At 41.2% G+C, this 18719-nt stretch overlaps 1 protein-coding gene across 3 annotated transcripts in view; it reads right to left on the bottom strand.

Annotated features, from left to right (window-relative positions):
- The window catches only part of EPHA4 (EPH receptor A4), a 104489-nt gene that overhangs the window by 5652 nt on the left and 80118 nt on the right, over positions 1 to 18719 (bottom strand). For all 3 annotated transcript variants that reach the window (XM_030456105.1, XM_030456106.1, XM_030456108.1), the window contains exons 9-16: positions 14130 to 14188; positions 13222 to 13335; positions 12858 to 13043; positions 8861 to 8922; positions 8116 to 8325; positions 5463 to 5612; positions 2823 to 3016; positions 181 to 336 (exon numbers count right to left, since the gene is read on the bottom strand). In XM_030456105.1, the coding sequence (XP_030311965.1) occupies positions 181 to 336; positions 2823 to 3016; positions 5463 to 5612; positions 8116 to 8325; positions 8861 to 8922; positions 12858 to 13043; positions 13222 to 13335; positions 14130 to 14188 (1131 nt within the window). The remainder of the gene's footprint in view (positions 1 to 180; positions 337 to 2822; positions 3017 to 5462; positions 5613 to 8115; positions 8326 to 8860; positions 8923 to 12857; positions 13044 to 13221; positions 13336 to 14129; positions 14189 to 18719) is intronic.

The following is an 18719-nucleotide window of genomic DNA, read 5'->3' as shown; positions in this document are numbered from 1 at the left end:
GATGTACAGAGACGTTTAATTAAATAAGTGAAGGCATTGTGGAGGCATTTTAAAGTTATCCTCCATCCAAATGAAAGGCATTCCATTCCTTTAATGAGTGTAATGATATGCAGCACAAAGCAAAACAGGCTGATTAAATCCAGATTTACCAGTTTTTTTGTTGTATCACTGAGTACTTACTCCTGGTTCATATGCACCACAGCCTCTAGGGTGGTATAGCCAGCAGCTGTGAAGTTATCCTTGTATCGCTCCATTTTAATGGCTTGGAGCCAGTCACTGACAGAAACAACCGCCGAGAACTCAGGGGAGCTGGGATCCAGCAGGGCTGTGCTCGGTCTGGATGCCAAACACAGAAAGGACAGAGATATGGTATCAGCTGGATCATGAACAGCAAACCAAAGTTTGGTCTTGGCTACAATTATCCTCGGTGGTGAGGGAAAGCAGGGGCAAGACGTTGGGAACAGCGAAACTGGTGGCTCTGCACAGCAACACAGATCAATGTCAGAAACCCAGCAAAATGCAAAGAATTGGCCAATTTTTGCTAAGAATGAATTAAACCTGAGGTTTCTATTTTTGCTTTCAGGTCTACATTGAACCACGGTGCCATTTACCATTTCCATTTCAGAGGCAACCAAGTTCATAAAAAAATGTTTCTACTGAAAGAAAAAAAAAAAAAAAAAAAAAGAAACTGGCAATGCTGGAAGGTGTTGAGCCTGCTGGGTCTGCATCTCACAGGGAGCAAAGCAGGGCCTTGCCAACCCTGCATGTGTCAGACCTCAGCTCAGCAGCTATAGAAACACCACTGAAGTATGCACAAAGGAACTGGGAGCTCACAACCTGCCAGACTGGTTTGGAGGGAAAAACTCAGGGCGGGTTCAGATAAGTCCTGTTTCTAGCCAGGTTCGCAGACAAACTCGGTGCATTCAATCAAACTCAGGACAGCAGGGAGTTAATCCCCTCTTTAATCAATCCATTCCTGACTGGAGTGTGTGCCAGGAGTGGCGGGAATCATGAGAGCTTTGATCTTTGTTTGCACTGCAGAATGTGCTTCTCATTTTCCCTTGCACAGATTTACGAATAGTTATTTTTACAAAGTTTCCTTCTCTTGTTAAGATCTCACTTATTATCTCACATATATTGTAAATCAGTTTCATTAAACCATTATAAATTACTATTATCTACCTAAAAAAAAAAAAAAACAGTTATCATTTAGCAATTTACTTGAAAATGCACATCATCAAAGATTAGGTGTGCAATAGCATACTTACGTCTTGCCTAAGGCACTGGGTATATGCTGGTAATACTTGTTACAACTCTTTTACTGTATTATCTAATGCAAGGCCAATGATAGCAATCTAGTTGTACTCAGTTATGCTTCATGAGTAAAGTCACATACTGTATTAAAAATGTTATATGAATATTTGAAATTCCAAAGAGAAAAAAACCTAAAGATCTATAAACAGCCATGAACAAGGAATGACCTTGAATAGGCTGTTAATTTACACACACACAGTCGCCTTGAACAGCTTTTGAAAAATCTGTGTATTTTCAAAGACCATCAGAAATTGGAGAGAAAGCAAAATGGATGCACTCATACGGTGATTCTCAAGCCAAATTATCACAGCAGATCAGACTGTGATTCTCACCATGTCAATTATTTAAACCTCAACGTTGGATACACTTTTGCTAGGCTACCAATGCAATTATGGCAATCTGGAAGATGGTGTGGTGATAAGTGTCCTCACAGGGTTAACAATCCCTCTTCTGACAATGACCACCACAAGAGTCACAAAGGGACCTACAAGTTTGAAAATGAAAAGAGGTTTTTTTTTGAGGATGTTGTTTTATTGGAACCTGAGTCAGAACCTCTGTTACTCCTTCACTGACTGAAGAAACTTAATTTTATATCACCCAATTGACATTTTTCTACCTTCTTGTCCAAATAAAAGTACTTTCCCTTTATCTTCCTATTGTTTCTTCCCTTTTAAGCTGTTTCATATTTGCTGTAAGCAAATTTAACTGGCAAAGCAAAGACATTTGAAAAAAAATAAAACAAGCCTGCTGTAAGTAAAGCTCCTATTGCTTCAGCAGTGTTTCACCAGCTTAAACAAACTGCTGATCTGTCCCAATAAAGATATTTTGGTTTTACCCTACAACTCTGGGAGTTTCCTTCCTAATGTGTTTCTTTTGCACGTACTGGGTATACCAGCCTCGGCAACAACACAAAACACAAACATAATGCGGGATCAGTGGAGACATGAAACTGGCTTTCCACAAAATTAAATTCAAATTCACATAAAAATTAATCCACACCTTCCAATGCCCGCGAGGCGTTGGCTGTAACGCTGCAATGCTCATTTGCAAATCCTACACAAATCTGGGGTTTATAAAACTTGATGATGCACTTTTCTTGCAGGAAACCAAATCACTTCTGCTAGCTACACTTCATTACAGCTACCCACTCAAGCCCTTTCACTGGATGGGGGGGGGGGAGGAGAGGGGAAGAAACACAGTAAATTTCAGACACCTCACCTGCATATGAACTTCTTCAGAACATTCTGAAGACTGGCCTATAAACCTGGTGATACAGCACTGCTCATTTGATTCTCCTTCTCACAAAGCTGGGAGAGCCTGAGGGGCCCAGCAGGGCCCAGCACCAACCCTCTGCTCTCCTGCAGGGTGCCAAACCTGCTGTGCAGCCCAGCTCTGCTGAGATACAGAGCAGGCTTTGAGCCCAGTGCAGAGGTTGAGGTGACTGGCAGCCTTGCCTGTCATCTCCACTCTGCTCCCTCTTCCATCAACATTACAAAAGCACAGCTGACCTGGAGCTCTCACTGCCTGTCCTCTTCAGGCTGTTGGGGTTTCGGATGAGTTTGTCCAGCATGTTGACAATCTGTCCAAATTTAGGCCTGTCACTGCGTTCCTTCTGCCAGCAGTCTAACATCAGCTGATGGAGAGCAATGGGGCAGTCCATTGGGGGTGGCAGCCGATACCCTTCTTCAATGGCTTTAATAACCTAGAAATGGCACAATTAGGAAGGCATTAGTATCAGACACTGCTCACATCTACCAGCTGAGTATCATTTATCCTAGGGTGACCCAAAGTATGGAAACAAATCCCACAATTAAGCGAAACAACGTGGAAAATTGCACTCAGGCACAGGCAGTTGGTGGTCTCAGAACTGTCATTTCTCCTTGGCAACTCAAAACTAAAAGGTTCCAGCAAGCAAAGCAGGCATCAGATACAGCAGTACAGAAAAGCATATGAGATACAGGGATTATAGTACAACCCAAGCTAGAATTAAGCAGCTATCCTACTCGGACAGAGGGCTGGAGAAGGAACAGCTGTACAGCAAATCTTTAATTAGTGTCAGTTTAGGTTCCAATATGATGAAGATAAATTTTCCCCTATCATTTTTAGGGTAAGGAGACCACCATTCCTCCTGGGCTAGCTCATCTCTGTCAGTAATACGTAACCTGTACAGAACCTCTTCTCCCCCTGATGGATGCTCTGAACCAAAAAATGCAGAGATGGGAATCCTTTAGTGCAGCCTTATTTAGCCCTCTCAGGAGAGCAGGATATGACCAGGACTCAACTCAGATATGGTAGGGACATGACCCAGAAACCTTCAGATCTTATTTAATTGATATGACTTTACTGGCAGGATTGACCATGAGAACAGAGACCAAGTCTGATCAGAGACTGAATTGCACTGAATTCCCTCGTTCTTGTCTTGTGGCTAAAATCCACTGGGAGGGCAGGGTGAGGGATGTGATTGCAGATATTCAGTGACCACAAAGTGACTCTCACGAGCCCAGAAATCATGAAGATCCTTTTGACTTGTCTTGATTCAACAAACACTGAGAATAATTTGACATCCATTTCTGCTTTGTTCTGAAAAGCACTGCTCTCACCATAGTTAAGGAGAAAAAAGTGGTATGACTGTGCCATATACTAAAAAGAGGACACAAAGACAGCAATAATGGCTTTCACTGTCCTGTTCAAGCCAGCTTCTCAACATGTTCTTGCCCAGCACACCAGCAGGGCACAGCAGCCTGATACCCCAGCTCTGCATTTCTTGCATTGAGCTCTACTGTGCTGTGTAGACATGCCTGATACAACTGAGACACATCTGGTGTTTTATTTTCTTACTAAGTCTTGATGACTTCCTGTTAGCAAAGGAAGGCAAGACTGGGTGCCAGAAGACATTTCACATCAGAGGGAAATTAAAATTATATTCTTCATTTAGATTAAATGCCATCCACATCCAGACACTCTTTGAAAATGTTCAGCTCTACATAAGACAGCAGATGATTTGGAAAATGACTTAACCACTCCCATGACCATATATTCAGATTACCATTTTCTTCTTCCTTTATATGTTTTTAAGTCCCCTGGGAAAAAAAGACAGATAATCTATGCCTCATTTTAACTTGGCTTTTTTTATTATTATTATTTAATAAAATACTATTAGCAAAAGCTCTTATTAGCATTATTATTAAATACTCTTTTGGAACAGCAGCTATTGTGCATGCTCCCTCTTGGAATACACTGAAGTAGTCCAGATGGTACAGTTAAACAGGACATGCATAATTTAAGAATGGTCATTTAGTAAAGCTGCTTTTTAATGTCCTCAGGGGGCAGCTATGCAATTGTCACAAGGATGCTCTGACTGATAATCAGAATTGGATTTCATATGTGTTGTTCTAGATATCCTACAAGAAATAAAATCATCTGGAAGAATTACAAGCACACTGGGGCTTGAAGAATTAACTACTAATATGAAGTCACATTAAATTCAAGTGTTTTTTCTTAAAGACTTTGAATAAAGTTGAGATTTAATATCAACATTCAGATCTTCCCTCTCATGACAGTATTACAGCCTACCAGTTTAAATATATTTGTTTCTCTTTACTCCATCCTCCTTTCTTAGTTCAATTGCTTATAATATTTTTTTTAAAATCAAAAGAAAAAAGATGCACACACAAGCTTTAGACCTTCACTTGAGAATACCCTATTTCCCCTATTCTCTGGCCAGGCTTGAAGTATTTAAGGAAATCAGTTCCACAGAGGTTCCCTAGAAAATAGGAATCTATCATATCATAGAATCATAGAATCATAGAATCCTAGGGGTTGGAAGGGACCTCGAAAGATCATCTAGTCCAACCCCCCCTGCCAGAGCAGGGCCACCTAGAGCACTTCGCATAGGAACGTGTCCAGGCGGGTTTTGAATGTCTCCAGTGAAGGAGACTCCACGACCCCCCTGGGCAGCCTGTTCCAGGGCTCTGTCACCCTTACAGGAAAAAAATTTTTTTACCACCCATATCCTTTTAAAAACCTGGAGTAAATGTCTTCTAAACTGGCAATTGACACAGAAACACAGCAGCAGATATCTAAGCACAAAGATAAAAGTTCTGGCCACAAGAAAAGAATAAGAAGAGGAAGCTCAGCAGGAGACTCACATCCTGGTTGGACATATCCCAGTAAGGTCTCTCTCCATAGGACATCACTTCCCACATGACGATGCCGTAGCTCCACACATCACTTGCTGAGGTAAATTTACGGTAGGCAATTGCCTCTGGTGCTGTCCACCTGATGGGGATCTTGCCACCCTGCCACAAGCAGAAGAAACCACAGGTTGGGGAGTCAGTGACCCAGTAAAATGTGCACTGCTGATACTGTTCTACACTGCCAATAGAAATACAAAATGGTTGTCTGCATGCAACTCCAGAATCCTTCTCAAAAAGGCATCCACTTTCTCTTTTTCTTGCCATAAAACTGTCAGCTCCAACCAGGAGGCAATGCTGCCCATCTGTTTTCTTTAGTCACAAGGAGGCCAACCAGTAAATTGTTAAATGTATTTTTATCAGCCCTCCAAGAGATCTCTGCTTAGGGCTATGCTGAAGCATGAGAACAAGCCAGAGGTTTTACAAAGTATTTATTAGAGATTTAGTTGACAAAACAAATAAGTACATGCTGTTAATTACTATTTCCTTGCCTGCCTGTCTGACCTGTTTGGCCTGTTTTTAAAAAAAAAAAATGGGATTATAAACATTTTGCTTTTCAAAAAGGTAAAATAAAGAGAGGATAATCTGGGAAGATTTATTAATACTGTGGTGTTTCCCATGGGCAATATCCCAACTCCTACCAGAGATGTGTGAAGGCAAGCAAGCCTCTGGGCTCTGCCAGTCCCTGTGGGAGGAGTTCAACACCAGACCACGGCACAAGGCTACTTTTGATACCTGGTGGAGAGGGCTGCCTCTTGTTGCAATACTTCTTTTTACACAAATAAAAGCACTTGGGCATCTGATTCGGGCCACTGAGGTCCTGCACTGTTTTAGAAGGAACTCACTCCATTCTGTTTATCTGATTTTACCTTAGTTGAGTGATCCCGAGCCAGAGAGTTCTCCTTTTGTTTATGCTAATGTTCAAGGTGTTTTTAATTGAGCTTTTGGTTTCCTGCAGTTTCATCTGAGGAATGACTTAAACTGAACAAAGATTTTAGGGTTTTCTCATTTGCTTTTATGTGTTTTTGATTAGGTTTATTTTGGTAGGTGTTTTTCTCAGCAATCTTTATGATAGTTTTTATCCATAACCGTGCTCCAGCATGTGCATACTTAATGACTTATTCTTCTAATATCTCTCTAAAATGTTCAATGTGGACTTGTTCCAAAGTCAAGTGAAATCCAAGAGGGTCCTTCTGCTGGCTTCTTTGGCCTTAGCATCAGGCCTTTTGTGACTCAGGGTGTAGCAGAATGAGACTTGTGTGACTAAACGATGCTTCACTTTAATGAGTTATACTACTAACAGGGAGCAGAACACACTGTTCTCTTAAAAAAGGATGCTTCAAAAATTGCCTTTTATTGCATCATCTGTGATTATGAAAAAAGCTCTATTCCTCCTTTCAGACTCAGACACATGGACATTCTTTATAGGTGGTTGTCAATGTAAAAATTGTCAATATGTGCTTTTTATTTAGGTACTCAAGTACAGAGGTGTTGATCCAAATTTTCCTGATCCTTTATTACTGATACCAAATGAAGACACTGCATTGTACTGCAAATGTCATTGATCCCCTGTAGTTTACTCCTGAGAGCAAACATTATACTATATCTCTACTCACTAAATGTGTAGGAAAGCTTTTCAGTCATTTCTGTCTTGCTCTTGTGTGTTTGTTTAAACTTTAATTTCTCTGAATAGAGCTTTTCAGACCTTTGCTTCTGCTTCTTCCACTTGATACCCTTATGAGAGAGAAATACCAAGGCTGGCCAGCATTTACTACTACATGTGCCTATCCTTCCCTGTAATGAACTGTGAATCCATTAAAGTGTGAGTGTTGGGTTTAAATTGCAAAATCTGAGTGCTGCAAACAAACTCTGCACTGGGGAGAACAGATGGAGAATGGCAGATATTTAAAAATGAAGCAAATAAGCAATTAAAAAGGAGACTTAAAACCTCTTGTTTTTTTCTTTGCTAGCATGTTAATTACAGAGGTATTGGTACAAAGGCTGGTAATGGTTGGGATGTTGTTTTGTGGCCAGAAGTACTTGCATTAGTGCTGTTCCACATGTAGCACATTAAAATGGCTTGTGCAAAATTAGTTAACTCTGGTATGCTGATGTACAGATAAAACAGGAAAGAAACATGAAATAGGAATGAACACCTCACACTTTGTCCTAGTTATTTGGGTTAAATTCATGATTAGCTTTGTCATTGGCCAATGTGGCTTTATCTTTTTTTTTCTTTTTGTGACATATCTACACTTGCTGAATCAAACTTTCTTGGGACTAGCTACGTGCAAATAATTGTGCATGTCTGTAAGTATCAGAAGGAACCCCCAAGCTCTAATTTCTGCCACCAGATTCCAGTCACACACTGAAGGAACCAGAGGAATACATGGACCATGGCCTCAAAGGAGAAATACTGATGTAGGCACTGATGTAGCAGTAGGACTACATGAACTAGCTATGGAGTGTGGGCCAGTGCTATTTTTGGTTTGTGATATAGGTTTTCACTTATAACTGAGATTATTTTAAAATAGTCACCTCCCACACAGTCAGACAAAGCCAGTATGCAGACGGGAAAACCCACTGGACATCTTCTTTCCCTCCTTACCCGTGTGGTATAAGCTGCTTCAGGGTCATCCTCCAGGACACGGGACATGCCAAAATCAGACACTTTGCAGACCAAGTTGCTGTTGACAAGAATGTTTCGAGCAGCAAGGTCCCGATGCACATAGCTCATGTCAGACAGATACTTCATTCCTGAGCCAATGCCACGAAGCATCCCCACCAACTGGATCACTGTAAATCTGCCATCATTCTTCTGCATATGGGGAAAGGAAAAAAATCAGGGAGCATTAAGCTAAAAGCTACAGTATTGGCATTGCTGACGCTGGCAAAAAGTGTATCTCTGGGTTTCCATCTTCTCTCAAACAAAACGCAATGCTATTTCCTCACTCTACTGTCTGTAATTCACCAGCAAACCCAGAAGTTCTCTCAGAGCTTCCAGTGATGCAGTATTCAGTTTGCAATGACTCTGGTTTTAATCAGTCTATAGCATTGCAATGCTTTCAAAAACAGAGCAAATCCAAACTGTCCACAGTAAACATGGATTATTTAAGACCCTGCTATTTTAAATATTACATTTATTCTAAATCCCTCCACTTTACATTTTTTCTGTTGTTTTCATAGAAGCAATACCAGAAAACAAAACTTCCCACAAACAAACTTAATTTCTTTAAAATGATTTTTCAGCATCTTTCTGAAAAAAAGGAACAAAAATCCAAAAACCCAGAAAAAAATGTAATAATGTTTCCCAGTATAAAATCTCTTTAGCTTACTATGAAGAAATCACCTACCCTGAGGAAAGCATCCAAAGAACCATTCTCCATGTACTCAGTTATGATCATTACTGGTTTACCTAGAATTTGCAAAAAGAAGAACACAATTCCTTGATGAACACCAATGTTAATGGGATAAAAATGTGTTGCACATGATTTTACTGCCAAGACACCTGGCTTACACAATCTAATTTAATTTGAAAAGCACTAAGCTTACGCCTCAGCTGTGGGGAGCAAGAAAAGAAATACTATAGGACAGAAACATTTAAAGGGCTCCATCTGGAAAATTAACCCTTTGGTTGACTCATTGACAAGGTCTTTAACTAAAGTGGCTCCTGTTCTCTAAGGAATATATGAATTGATAATTGAGAGCTACAAAACAAAGATCTGTTCAAACTTGACATAAATCTTTAGTGTAATTAAATTGCTTGCTGACTAGAGAGCCTTCCTCTTTCAAAGTGGAATTAGTGAATGCTCTGGTCTCTCTGCTTCTCTCAGGATCAACGCTTTAGGTGAATTAGAAGCTGTCAGCAGCTACAAGGTATTCCAAGACAACTGGATTTAAGAATGCAAAATACAAGCTGTTCCTCTCAACTTCCTCTGTCCCAAATTTGTATCCCATGTCTCCTGTAATTTATAAATAAGCCAAAGCCATTTCCCTCATTGAGTCAGCCATGGGATAAATGATTCCAAGAACTGTGTCACAGGTTGGGCATAGTGCTTCAGGACCTCTCAGCTTTCTAGCTGTAATACAGAGAGCCAAGCTGGGAGATCTGAAGATTAATGTAATATCATGTTAGTGACATGGGGATACTTCCTAGGCACTCTCCTGCCTAAAACAACTGCAAATATATAAATACTGATGGATGTTGTCTTGATGAGCTTTATAAAGTCATAAAATGCTGAAACCCAAACGATTTTTGTATATACAAGCAACACTATTTCACAGGGCCAAATCATATCAGATATTCAGCATTGACATATTTGAAGAAACTGGTCCAATATCATCCCCATTCTAAAAGTGAGTAGTAGGAGATGTAGAGAAGTGACTTATAAAAGGCTGATTGGCAAAAGCCATTGATGAGTGCTCAAGTCAAGGGAGAACATGGTGGTGAGCACCAGGCTGGCATGGCAGCCCTTCCTCCCAGTTTCACTTAAGCTATAGGAGGGGTAGAGTTTCTTCCTAAATAAAAGACAGTGTCCCTGAGAAACTCCATTTCTGTACTTACTGGAGCAGCTCTGAATAAAGGTAAATTATGGGGAAAGAAAGGTCCAATGGGCATGTCACCTATATTGTAGCTAGCTTTGTACAGTCTTGGTGTCAGAACTACTCAGCCTTTCCTTGCTTCTGTCACCAGCAAGTATCCAGAACAACCAGCTATGAAAATTGTAACACCAAAAAATGCTGTGGCACTGAAAATTACTCTAATCTTTTCTACATCAGTGTATTTTTCACCAAGATGCTTTTCTCTTCATTTGTCAAGGAGTTTTATTTTTGAAGTAACATTTTAATTGATCAGAAAACAATATGCTATAAGGACTGACTGTACCAAAAATTGTACATAGGTAACCATGTCTGTGTGATACATCACTTAGTTCACTCAGCATTACTTGTTTCACCTTTTCCATTCCATCCTATCATTTGCAGGCTTTTTACTATTCCTGCTTCTCCTTCCCTTTCCAATTGATCTTGAAACTCTTATTGTTTTGCTCCCATGCAAACTGGCATGCCCATGAAATGCCACTCTGGCAGCTGAACCCTTTCTGATTTGCATAATGGCAAGCAGAGAAGCCATGGTACTGCATAAAGCAAACTGCTCTGGATGAAGGGCTCAGTGACCTTGCCTGGGTACTGGCACCTTTGAGGAAAGGGACGTGATAGAACATCATTCTCCCTCTAATTCACCTTTGCAAGCATACTTTGGTAGGAAGAGAAGAAACTCCAATCAAATTTGCATAAGTCACTGTTTCATTTGTCCTTTGCAACTGTGACCAGAACCCTTCCACTGAACAAATACAGCTAAATGAGTTTTAATTAACCTTCCTCAATCAAAAGATACTATGTCAACACCGAAAGGCAGTCTCTTTCAGTGCATTAATACATAATTTCATTACTCAGGCACTTCTTTAGCAGGGGAGGGGGACAGGGAGAGGAGAAGTAACCATCAGTGAGTCAATTATTAAAGTACTTGACTAGCAGCCAATAATGTATTCACGGTTTCTTGCTGCCTCTCTCAGCCCCCATCTACACCACTATTTATCTCACATTTTAATTTTCAGTTTATTAAATGCATTCATTCATCACAGCATTCAGAAAACCTATGGAGAAATTGAGATAAATGTCTTGTTAAGTAGCCCTGTTTACCAAACACACCAGCTCTTGAGGTGACTGGCTTGCTGTGGGAGCATCTCTTGCTGTGAGCCAGGCAATGAAATGCTCCTGGGTCAGGCTACCACCTCCTCGGTGAAAATCTCCAATAATTTTAACTCAGTGACAACTACATTATGCAAATGTGTACAGTCATTTGTAACTGATAGAAGCTGTAATAGCTCAGGGCTTTGCAGCCTCAGTGGGATTTCAGCACAAAGATTCCCCTGTTGCCTTTCTTTTACTGAGGTGCTAGAGAGATCCCTCTTTGTAGCAAACACTGTGGCCTGACCAGGCATCCCCCCTGCTTTTTTACAACAACAAAAAGATAGAGTTGGACCTGCAAAATTGAAACAGAGTATTATATTTTCACTTCAGTTTCAAGGGCAGCCCTCAGTAAGCCCCTATTTTCCCTAGTGGAATTTGTCTTGAAAAGCAAACAGTGATTCACTCACTGACTCAGCCATGAGAGAGAAGGCAGAATAGGAGAAGAAAACACAAATGAGTAAGGGTAAGATTTCCAGAAATCTGGTAGAGTAAGCATCCAGATCCCTCTAACACTCAAGAAGGAAAGGGTTTTTCAGTGGTACTGATGGTTTTGGCAGCCCCCTATGGAAGATGCTTTGTTCTTCCAGTAATATTTTACCTGAAAAATTTTAATCTATATCTAATTTCCATTCCTTACACTGCTAATACCCTGCTTTCCTGTTCATCATGCACACCATCAGCTGCAGAAGGTAAGCTTCACAAATCCCACCCTTTAACAGCACCTCACAAGATCTGTTCTGTTTGCTACCCTGAGCATGAGACCCTGCATCCCAAAAGTCTTTTAGGATTAGTGATCAAGCTTTGCCAACGTGCTACCTGGGGCAGTCAGAGTAGGGACAGTCACTGCACAATTGCAGCAAGCCCTTATCAAGCCAGACCCAAACACATCTGTCTCACAGGTGTATTTGAAGTTCTAGCCCACAAGCAGCATCCAGGGAGTGCTGTCATTCCCTTTCTAAGGCAGGGTTCATGGCACAGTGAACACTAACAAACTTTAAAATAACCAAATCAAACAAACAAAAAGATCAGCCAGGTAAATTCTGCAGCCTGAAATTATCACACCTGTAAATGAGAGAAAACAAATAAGCAAGTTTCACACTAAAACAGCTTACTTCATTTCAAAGGCTTGCTCCTTACATCTGTGCTTTGTACCTTAAACATATGACTCTGTAGTTTTGTTTTGGTATTTTTCCCCCAACAATTTAAAATTCTTTGCTCACCATCTGCTTTTGCCTATCCTGTAACAATCAGCTCAGTCTATCAAAGATGTAAAAGATGCCTGCTTGGCATAGCAAGAAGGGGGGAAAAAGATAACCCCTGCAGTATTAATTCCCTCTACAAAATCTTGTACAAACTGCCTACAGAGAGAGTATCAGTTGAAACCATAAACCCATTTATAGCTGACAACAAGATTAATGACTTGTCCTGTACTGATTTCCTCCTATTAGCTATCAGTGGATCTGTTCCATCTGTCATTTCACAGGAAGGAGGGTAAAAAGGGAAAAAGAAAACCCACAAAAAACCCCGAGCACACATCAGCACAGACTTAATTTCTCAGTGGCTTCCAAATTGTCCTTGTCATGAAAATGACCTACTTACATTTAGTAACTACACCTTCCAAGTGGATGATATTGGGGTGGTCAAATTGTCCCATGATGCTGGCCTCACTCAGGAAGTCTCTCCTTTGTTTCTCAGTATAACCAGCTTTTAGGGTCTTGATAGCAACACATATTTCTCTTTTTCCTGGTACTTTGAGACGTCCACTGCATACTTCACCAAATTCCCCTTAAGGAAAAAGTCACAAGAATCCATGGTCAGGATAATAAAGTGCACACCTGAGTTGTCAATCTGTTAGGTCAATTCATTTTTCTCATACAAAAACCATAAGATCCATGTTTCCCAAAAGCAAATTTAAAACTATATTTACAGAAAAAAAACCCCAAACAAAAGTTCTAGCACTTACCCACACCAATAACTTTTTCAATCTTTATGCAGGAGGCATCAATTTCCTTGGCAAATTCCCTCACAGCTTGGTTTGGATCCTCATATGTAAAAGGATCCACATATGTTCTAACACCTGCAAGGCAGAAATGTTTTATTTGAAGTCACTGATCTACATGCTGCTGAACACAGAACATATGAGACTGAAGCCTTAATGATATACAACAGCAAAGAGAGTGTACAATAAAAATGTACTGTAAGCCAGGAATGAGTGATAGAGGAAGGAAGGACTTAATCTACTTTTTTCTTCAATGTGATGTTTTTAATGTAAACACTTAATATTTCTCATTCCATACATATTGATGTAAGGAATCAGGCTTTTGCCAATAAAGGAGCTTCACATATCACTGCCATCACTAACATGCCAATAGCCTGTCATGGACCCATGAGATTAAAACACATCCCATTTCCCTTTTGGGAGACAAGAAATTCTGAGCTCGGGTCCTAGGTTTGGTACCTGGATGACTGAGATGGAACCAAAAGTAGGAGTCAGTCCTGGGAAAAAGGCTGCAAAGTTCAAATTCCCTTTGCTGCAGGACAGCCTCCGGCCCATCTAGAAACTGTCTAAGCAGAGTATTGTCAGGAAGAATGATGCCTATCTATTGCTAGCCAAGAGCAGATGTCTTTTGTTGGCATATAACAATAGAAAAATTTGATGATTCTTCCTCCTGTCTGTCTTCACAAAATGTTACTCAGATACTTCTATTTTCCCATTACTAAAGTGGACACTTTTGAAGGAAGTTGTTTGCAAGAGAGAAAAATCAAAAAGTGTGTCTCAAGAGAGATGTCACCACTTATTTCCCATGCACCAGAACATGGGACGTGTTTTATGAACCAAACCAGAAAAACCCAAGCACCACTGCCTTTTACCTTGGTTCAGATGTTTCTCCTCATCTGCCTCTTGCTTAGCCTTACTGTACTTACTGCGCCTGTCAGAAGAGAGAAAGAGGATTACAGTTCAAATCAGTATCTCACTTGGAGACAACCTCAGTCTTCTGGACCTGCAGAGACTTGAGCTGTTTGCACCTACCACAACCTGTGCTCAGCAGCTCTCCCACAACAGCCCACGACACAACAGGCACTTATAAGCAGGGCAGGAGACTCCACTGGGATTTATTGGCACCAACAAAGCATCAAGGGAAATACAAACCTATTTGCAGCTCAGCATTTCAAGAAAGAAAATGGTTTTGCCTACTTTTGCTTCAAAAATGTATTTGCAATTCTGGGCAAAAAAGGGCCAAAAATGCTTTTTAGCTCCATCATATGGATTTAAATACCACTACAGAGGAGGCAAAGAACTGATGGCTGAGCTCCTCTACTCCTCTTCCTCAGCTGGAAGCCAATGCATGGTGTACTACGTTGATGTTATTTATTACTATTTCTACACTTACACACATGATATTGTACCAGTAGTGCCTTTAATTATTTCAGTATTAAACTTCAGTGGACAAATGGCATTAAGGTAATCCAAGAGGTTAGTCTGTTTGGAAACATATTGAGGAGTCAGTTCAGCCAAATGTGTACAGAGACTTGAAGTTTCCTAGCATCTAATGGTGTGGAGAGATTGGGATTTGATCTTGGCTTTTACCCATCATTCACTGAAATTCAGAACCAGGTATAAGAACAGACATTGCTGAAGACAGTAATAAAGAACATTATTGTTGCTTACTCCTCAGTTTGCTTTTTACTATGGAAGTCCAAATCTCCCAGTGTGTCAGAGTCAGGTTAACTAAATGAGAAGAATCTGAGATGGTGTGAAGAGGGAAGGAAGAAGAAACCAAGCGTGGAGAACAGGAGGCAGGACTGGTACTGCCTGCAATGTGCAACCTTCTGCCTGGAGTGGGGCAAGAGGTGACCAGGTCTGCCTGGTCTCAACTGGGCTGAGACTGGGTTAGAGGTCTGAATATGGTGAATGGGTGGAGGAGAAAACAGGAGTGGGTGAGTGAAAAGCCCATCAGGAGATGTGAATTAAAAGGGGTCAAAAACTTGCAGTTAAGAGGAAGAAAACAGGTGACAGAGAGCCTAGTCTGAAGCAACTCTTCCAGAGCCTTGCCATACCCCTCCTTTCAGCAAAACCCTCTGCCCATCAGCAAAAATCATCTCCCCCCCCACCCTGTGCCTGGCCTGCAGGGAATGGCAGCTTCCCACCCCTGACACCTGAAAGGGCATTTCACAGCCTTTTGTCCCTACAGTCTTTAGTGCTAACTATTAAACACACTATGCAAGTACTAAAATCTACAAATTAACCATGAAAAAGAAGGAAAAAAAGAACCTGTTTGACATGTGAAAGCTACCTGATGTTTGAACCAAGCCTCACAGCTCCCAACTGCCAACAGGACTTGTGTTCAGGCAGAAAAAAGTGGGTATGCATCCAACTATAAATGGTTGGGAGATTTTTTCCTTGATGAAAGCCAATTAAACACAAATAGCTCCAAATCACAAGAAGAGCATTATTAAAAACCACACTGGATCCAAACATCAATTTAAACCATTTTATCTACCTGAGGACTTACAGCACTGGGATAACAGAGCTGAGTTAAATAAAGGAATTATGTTCTGCTCCCACTTACTGAACTGAGGAAGAAGGAAGAGGCAGGACAAATCTCACCCAGTGCCATCCCAGTCAACTAAGAGGATTGCAAAGATGGTTTCACGTGTTATATAACTTCTCTCAGAGAAAAGGAAAAAAGGAAGGGAAAAAAAAACCCCTGCATTTTAAGCAGGACCCCTTCAAATTCATCTTATTAATGTTCAGGCACAGATGGGAAAGATAAAAGACAAACAGGCTTTGCAAGAAGGCATTTTAAGTATGAAAAAAAAGGTCTTTATCTTTTTTTTTTTAAAGTACAAGCACCCTAACAACAGATAAAAAAAAAAATAATCTCCCTTACTAAAACCCAAAGACATACAAAAAGCAGAGGGAAACAAAAGGATTACTGTTCAAGTAATATAAGTGTACCTTATTAACTTTAAATAATACCTTCCAAACTAACTAACTATTTCCACTTCTCCTTGTGTCACCTGTTGACCCCTCCTGCTTGGCTGGGGGCAGGACACTCCTGTCTGCCATTGTCCCCAGGGAGCCCCATGCCACGGGGCAGGCGGGGCTGGAGCTGCCTCTGGGGCCAGCTCAGCAGAGTGGCAGAAGGAAGCTTTTGTCACAGATTTGAACCCCATAATTACAGGGATTTTGGCGGTGGTGATTAAATAGCTGGCATTCAGGAAAAGAACACAGAAGCTTTCAGGAACTGTGGGGGTCAGAGACCTGGGCAGGTCTACAGGGGGGGCTGCAATGAAGAGGAGGTGAGAGCAGAGGGTAGAGGCACGCAGTGAGGCGAAGCAGCAGGCACCTGGTGCTGCAGGGCTGGGGCAGCAGAGCCTGGGGGTTGATGGTCCAACAACACCAGCAAAAGGTGTGCAAACGTGTTTAGCTGCTTACAGAGCACAAGATAAATCAGTCTGTCTCCTGGAATCCAGAAGATTCCGTCAGGCTGTCTTACTCTACCCAAGTCCTTTAATAAAGTGGCTCCTGTTCCTCTACAGCTCTGTTAAAGATATTCTAATTTCACTCAGTATTTCTGCAGGGCAGGGTTTAGGAACACACTACCTTCAGCATTCTGTTCTACAGATATGTTCATCTTACCCTCAGTAAATTGAAACTACCATTTAGGCAAATAAGTTCTCACATTAACACAAACACTGTGGCTGCAGGACGGAACCAAACAGCTTGAGCTGCCTGAAAGCAGAGTCCTTTGAAAAACTCTATTACAAAGATGGATTCTGGGATTTGAGCAATGACTTGAAGAACACCCACAATGCTAAATTAGCAGTAATAACCTAGGGCTCAACAGTGGACACTTGCAGCATAGGCCCAGTTCCCAGATTTGGATCACAGATGTAGAGTGGCCAAAGCACAGTTTTGGTTGTACGAATCTGACTTTAAGGCCATGGCTCGACTACTAAACATCCTCACGGGGTCTGTATGGACAGAAAAGCTTTTTCTTATCTGAAATAGTCTTGTAACAAAGAATAATTATTTTGCTATTAACTTCTGCTGGTGTAGGAACATGATGAAATATCCCCAAAGCCCACACCTCTAAATGACATTGGTGAAGTGGTTAAAATAGTTAGAGTGATAGTGAATATTTAAGTAGATTCTGTTTATTGAGAGCTACTTCCAGGTACTGGAGAGCTGTGTATTGAGGCAGGCTATTAATTAGCAAAGCACCATGCATTAGTATGCACAGAGCAATTTCACTATTCTAGTATTTCATTCATCTTGTTCTACACATCTCTCCCCTTCCGTGGCCTCCTCGAGCCCTACCACTGGGCAGGGGGATACCCCTGAACCCATCCCCACCAGCATACTTTTATCTCCATTCCCACTAGAGCCTTTTGTCCAGAACGTTCACCTTCTCTTTGTCCAAGTTGAACACTTGTGGGCAGAGAGATAACCAAACAGCCTGAGTGGTGACAAGACCTGCCTGAGAGCACACCCGCACCAGTGAGTCTGTCAGCTACCTGGCTCCAGGCAGCCTCTCCTTTGACAGCTTTATGGCCCATACTAAAGAGAATCAATATGAGGGCAAGGGGCTGACATTTCATTTTCTAAAATGTGATCCATTGAGGGCCAATCACCAAGCAGTGTTTATCAGCCTTGAGAAGTGACATTTTTTTATAGGGGGAGGAGGGAAAGGAATCATCTCAAAGCAGCTCGACAGGCTCAATTCTCCAAGGTGGCGACTCATAATTAGAAAGCCAATGTATCCTGCTATCAATCCTGCCTTAAATAATAAAGTGATCAATAAAAGCAGAGAGGAGATTAAGTCATCAAGCTCAGTGATGCTATTTGCTGTTGCAATGGCTTTTAATAAACCTGCCTCTCTGCATTACATTTTCATATGTTCCACTCTTCTTTCTTTTTGCCAGCATGAAGGCTTGGAGTTGAACACCCACAGAAAGCTGTAACAAAGCATGCCTACTTTCCAGATACTGCAGTCGTAGTAACTTAACTGTTCCTTAAGAGAATTTAAAGTAAGAGGAATTTGTCCATATTTATGTGCTGATGCCATTAAACTGAAAAACAGAGACTGACAAAATGTGCATCCCGCAGATCCCAGGCTTCAGATGCAGTCCTGATACATTCAGTTTTATCTCAGAATTACACTGAAACAAAATCATGCTGATCTTTTTAAGTGAGACAGAACACAAAGATGAAGGAAGAAAGACTCTCACTGTTTCTGCTCCACTGTCCTCCCAGTCTCAGGATTGTTCATGATGCCTGGGTTGAATCTGAGCGAATGAACAAGTACTTGGTAGAAGATTATGGCCCTGCTCTGATGAAATAACCATCTATCCAGTCTGCTGTGTCACTGCATATAATGCTGAATGACTGGGGCTTCTGTTTCACAGTCACATCCCCTCACATTGGAAAGACCAATCCAAAAGACTCACACAGAC

This window comes from Calypte anna, chromosome 9 (genome assembly GCF_003957555.1).
Source record: "Calypte anna isolate BGI_N300 chromosome 9, bCalAnn1_v1.p, whole genome shotgun sequence".
Classification (NCBI taxonomy): Eukaryota; Metazoa; Chordata; class Aves; order Apodiformes; family Trochilidae; genus Calypte; species Calypte anna.
The sequence above is the reverse complement of the archived record's forward strand: the minus strand, read 5'-3'. Positions and strand labels throughout refer to the sequence as shown.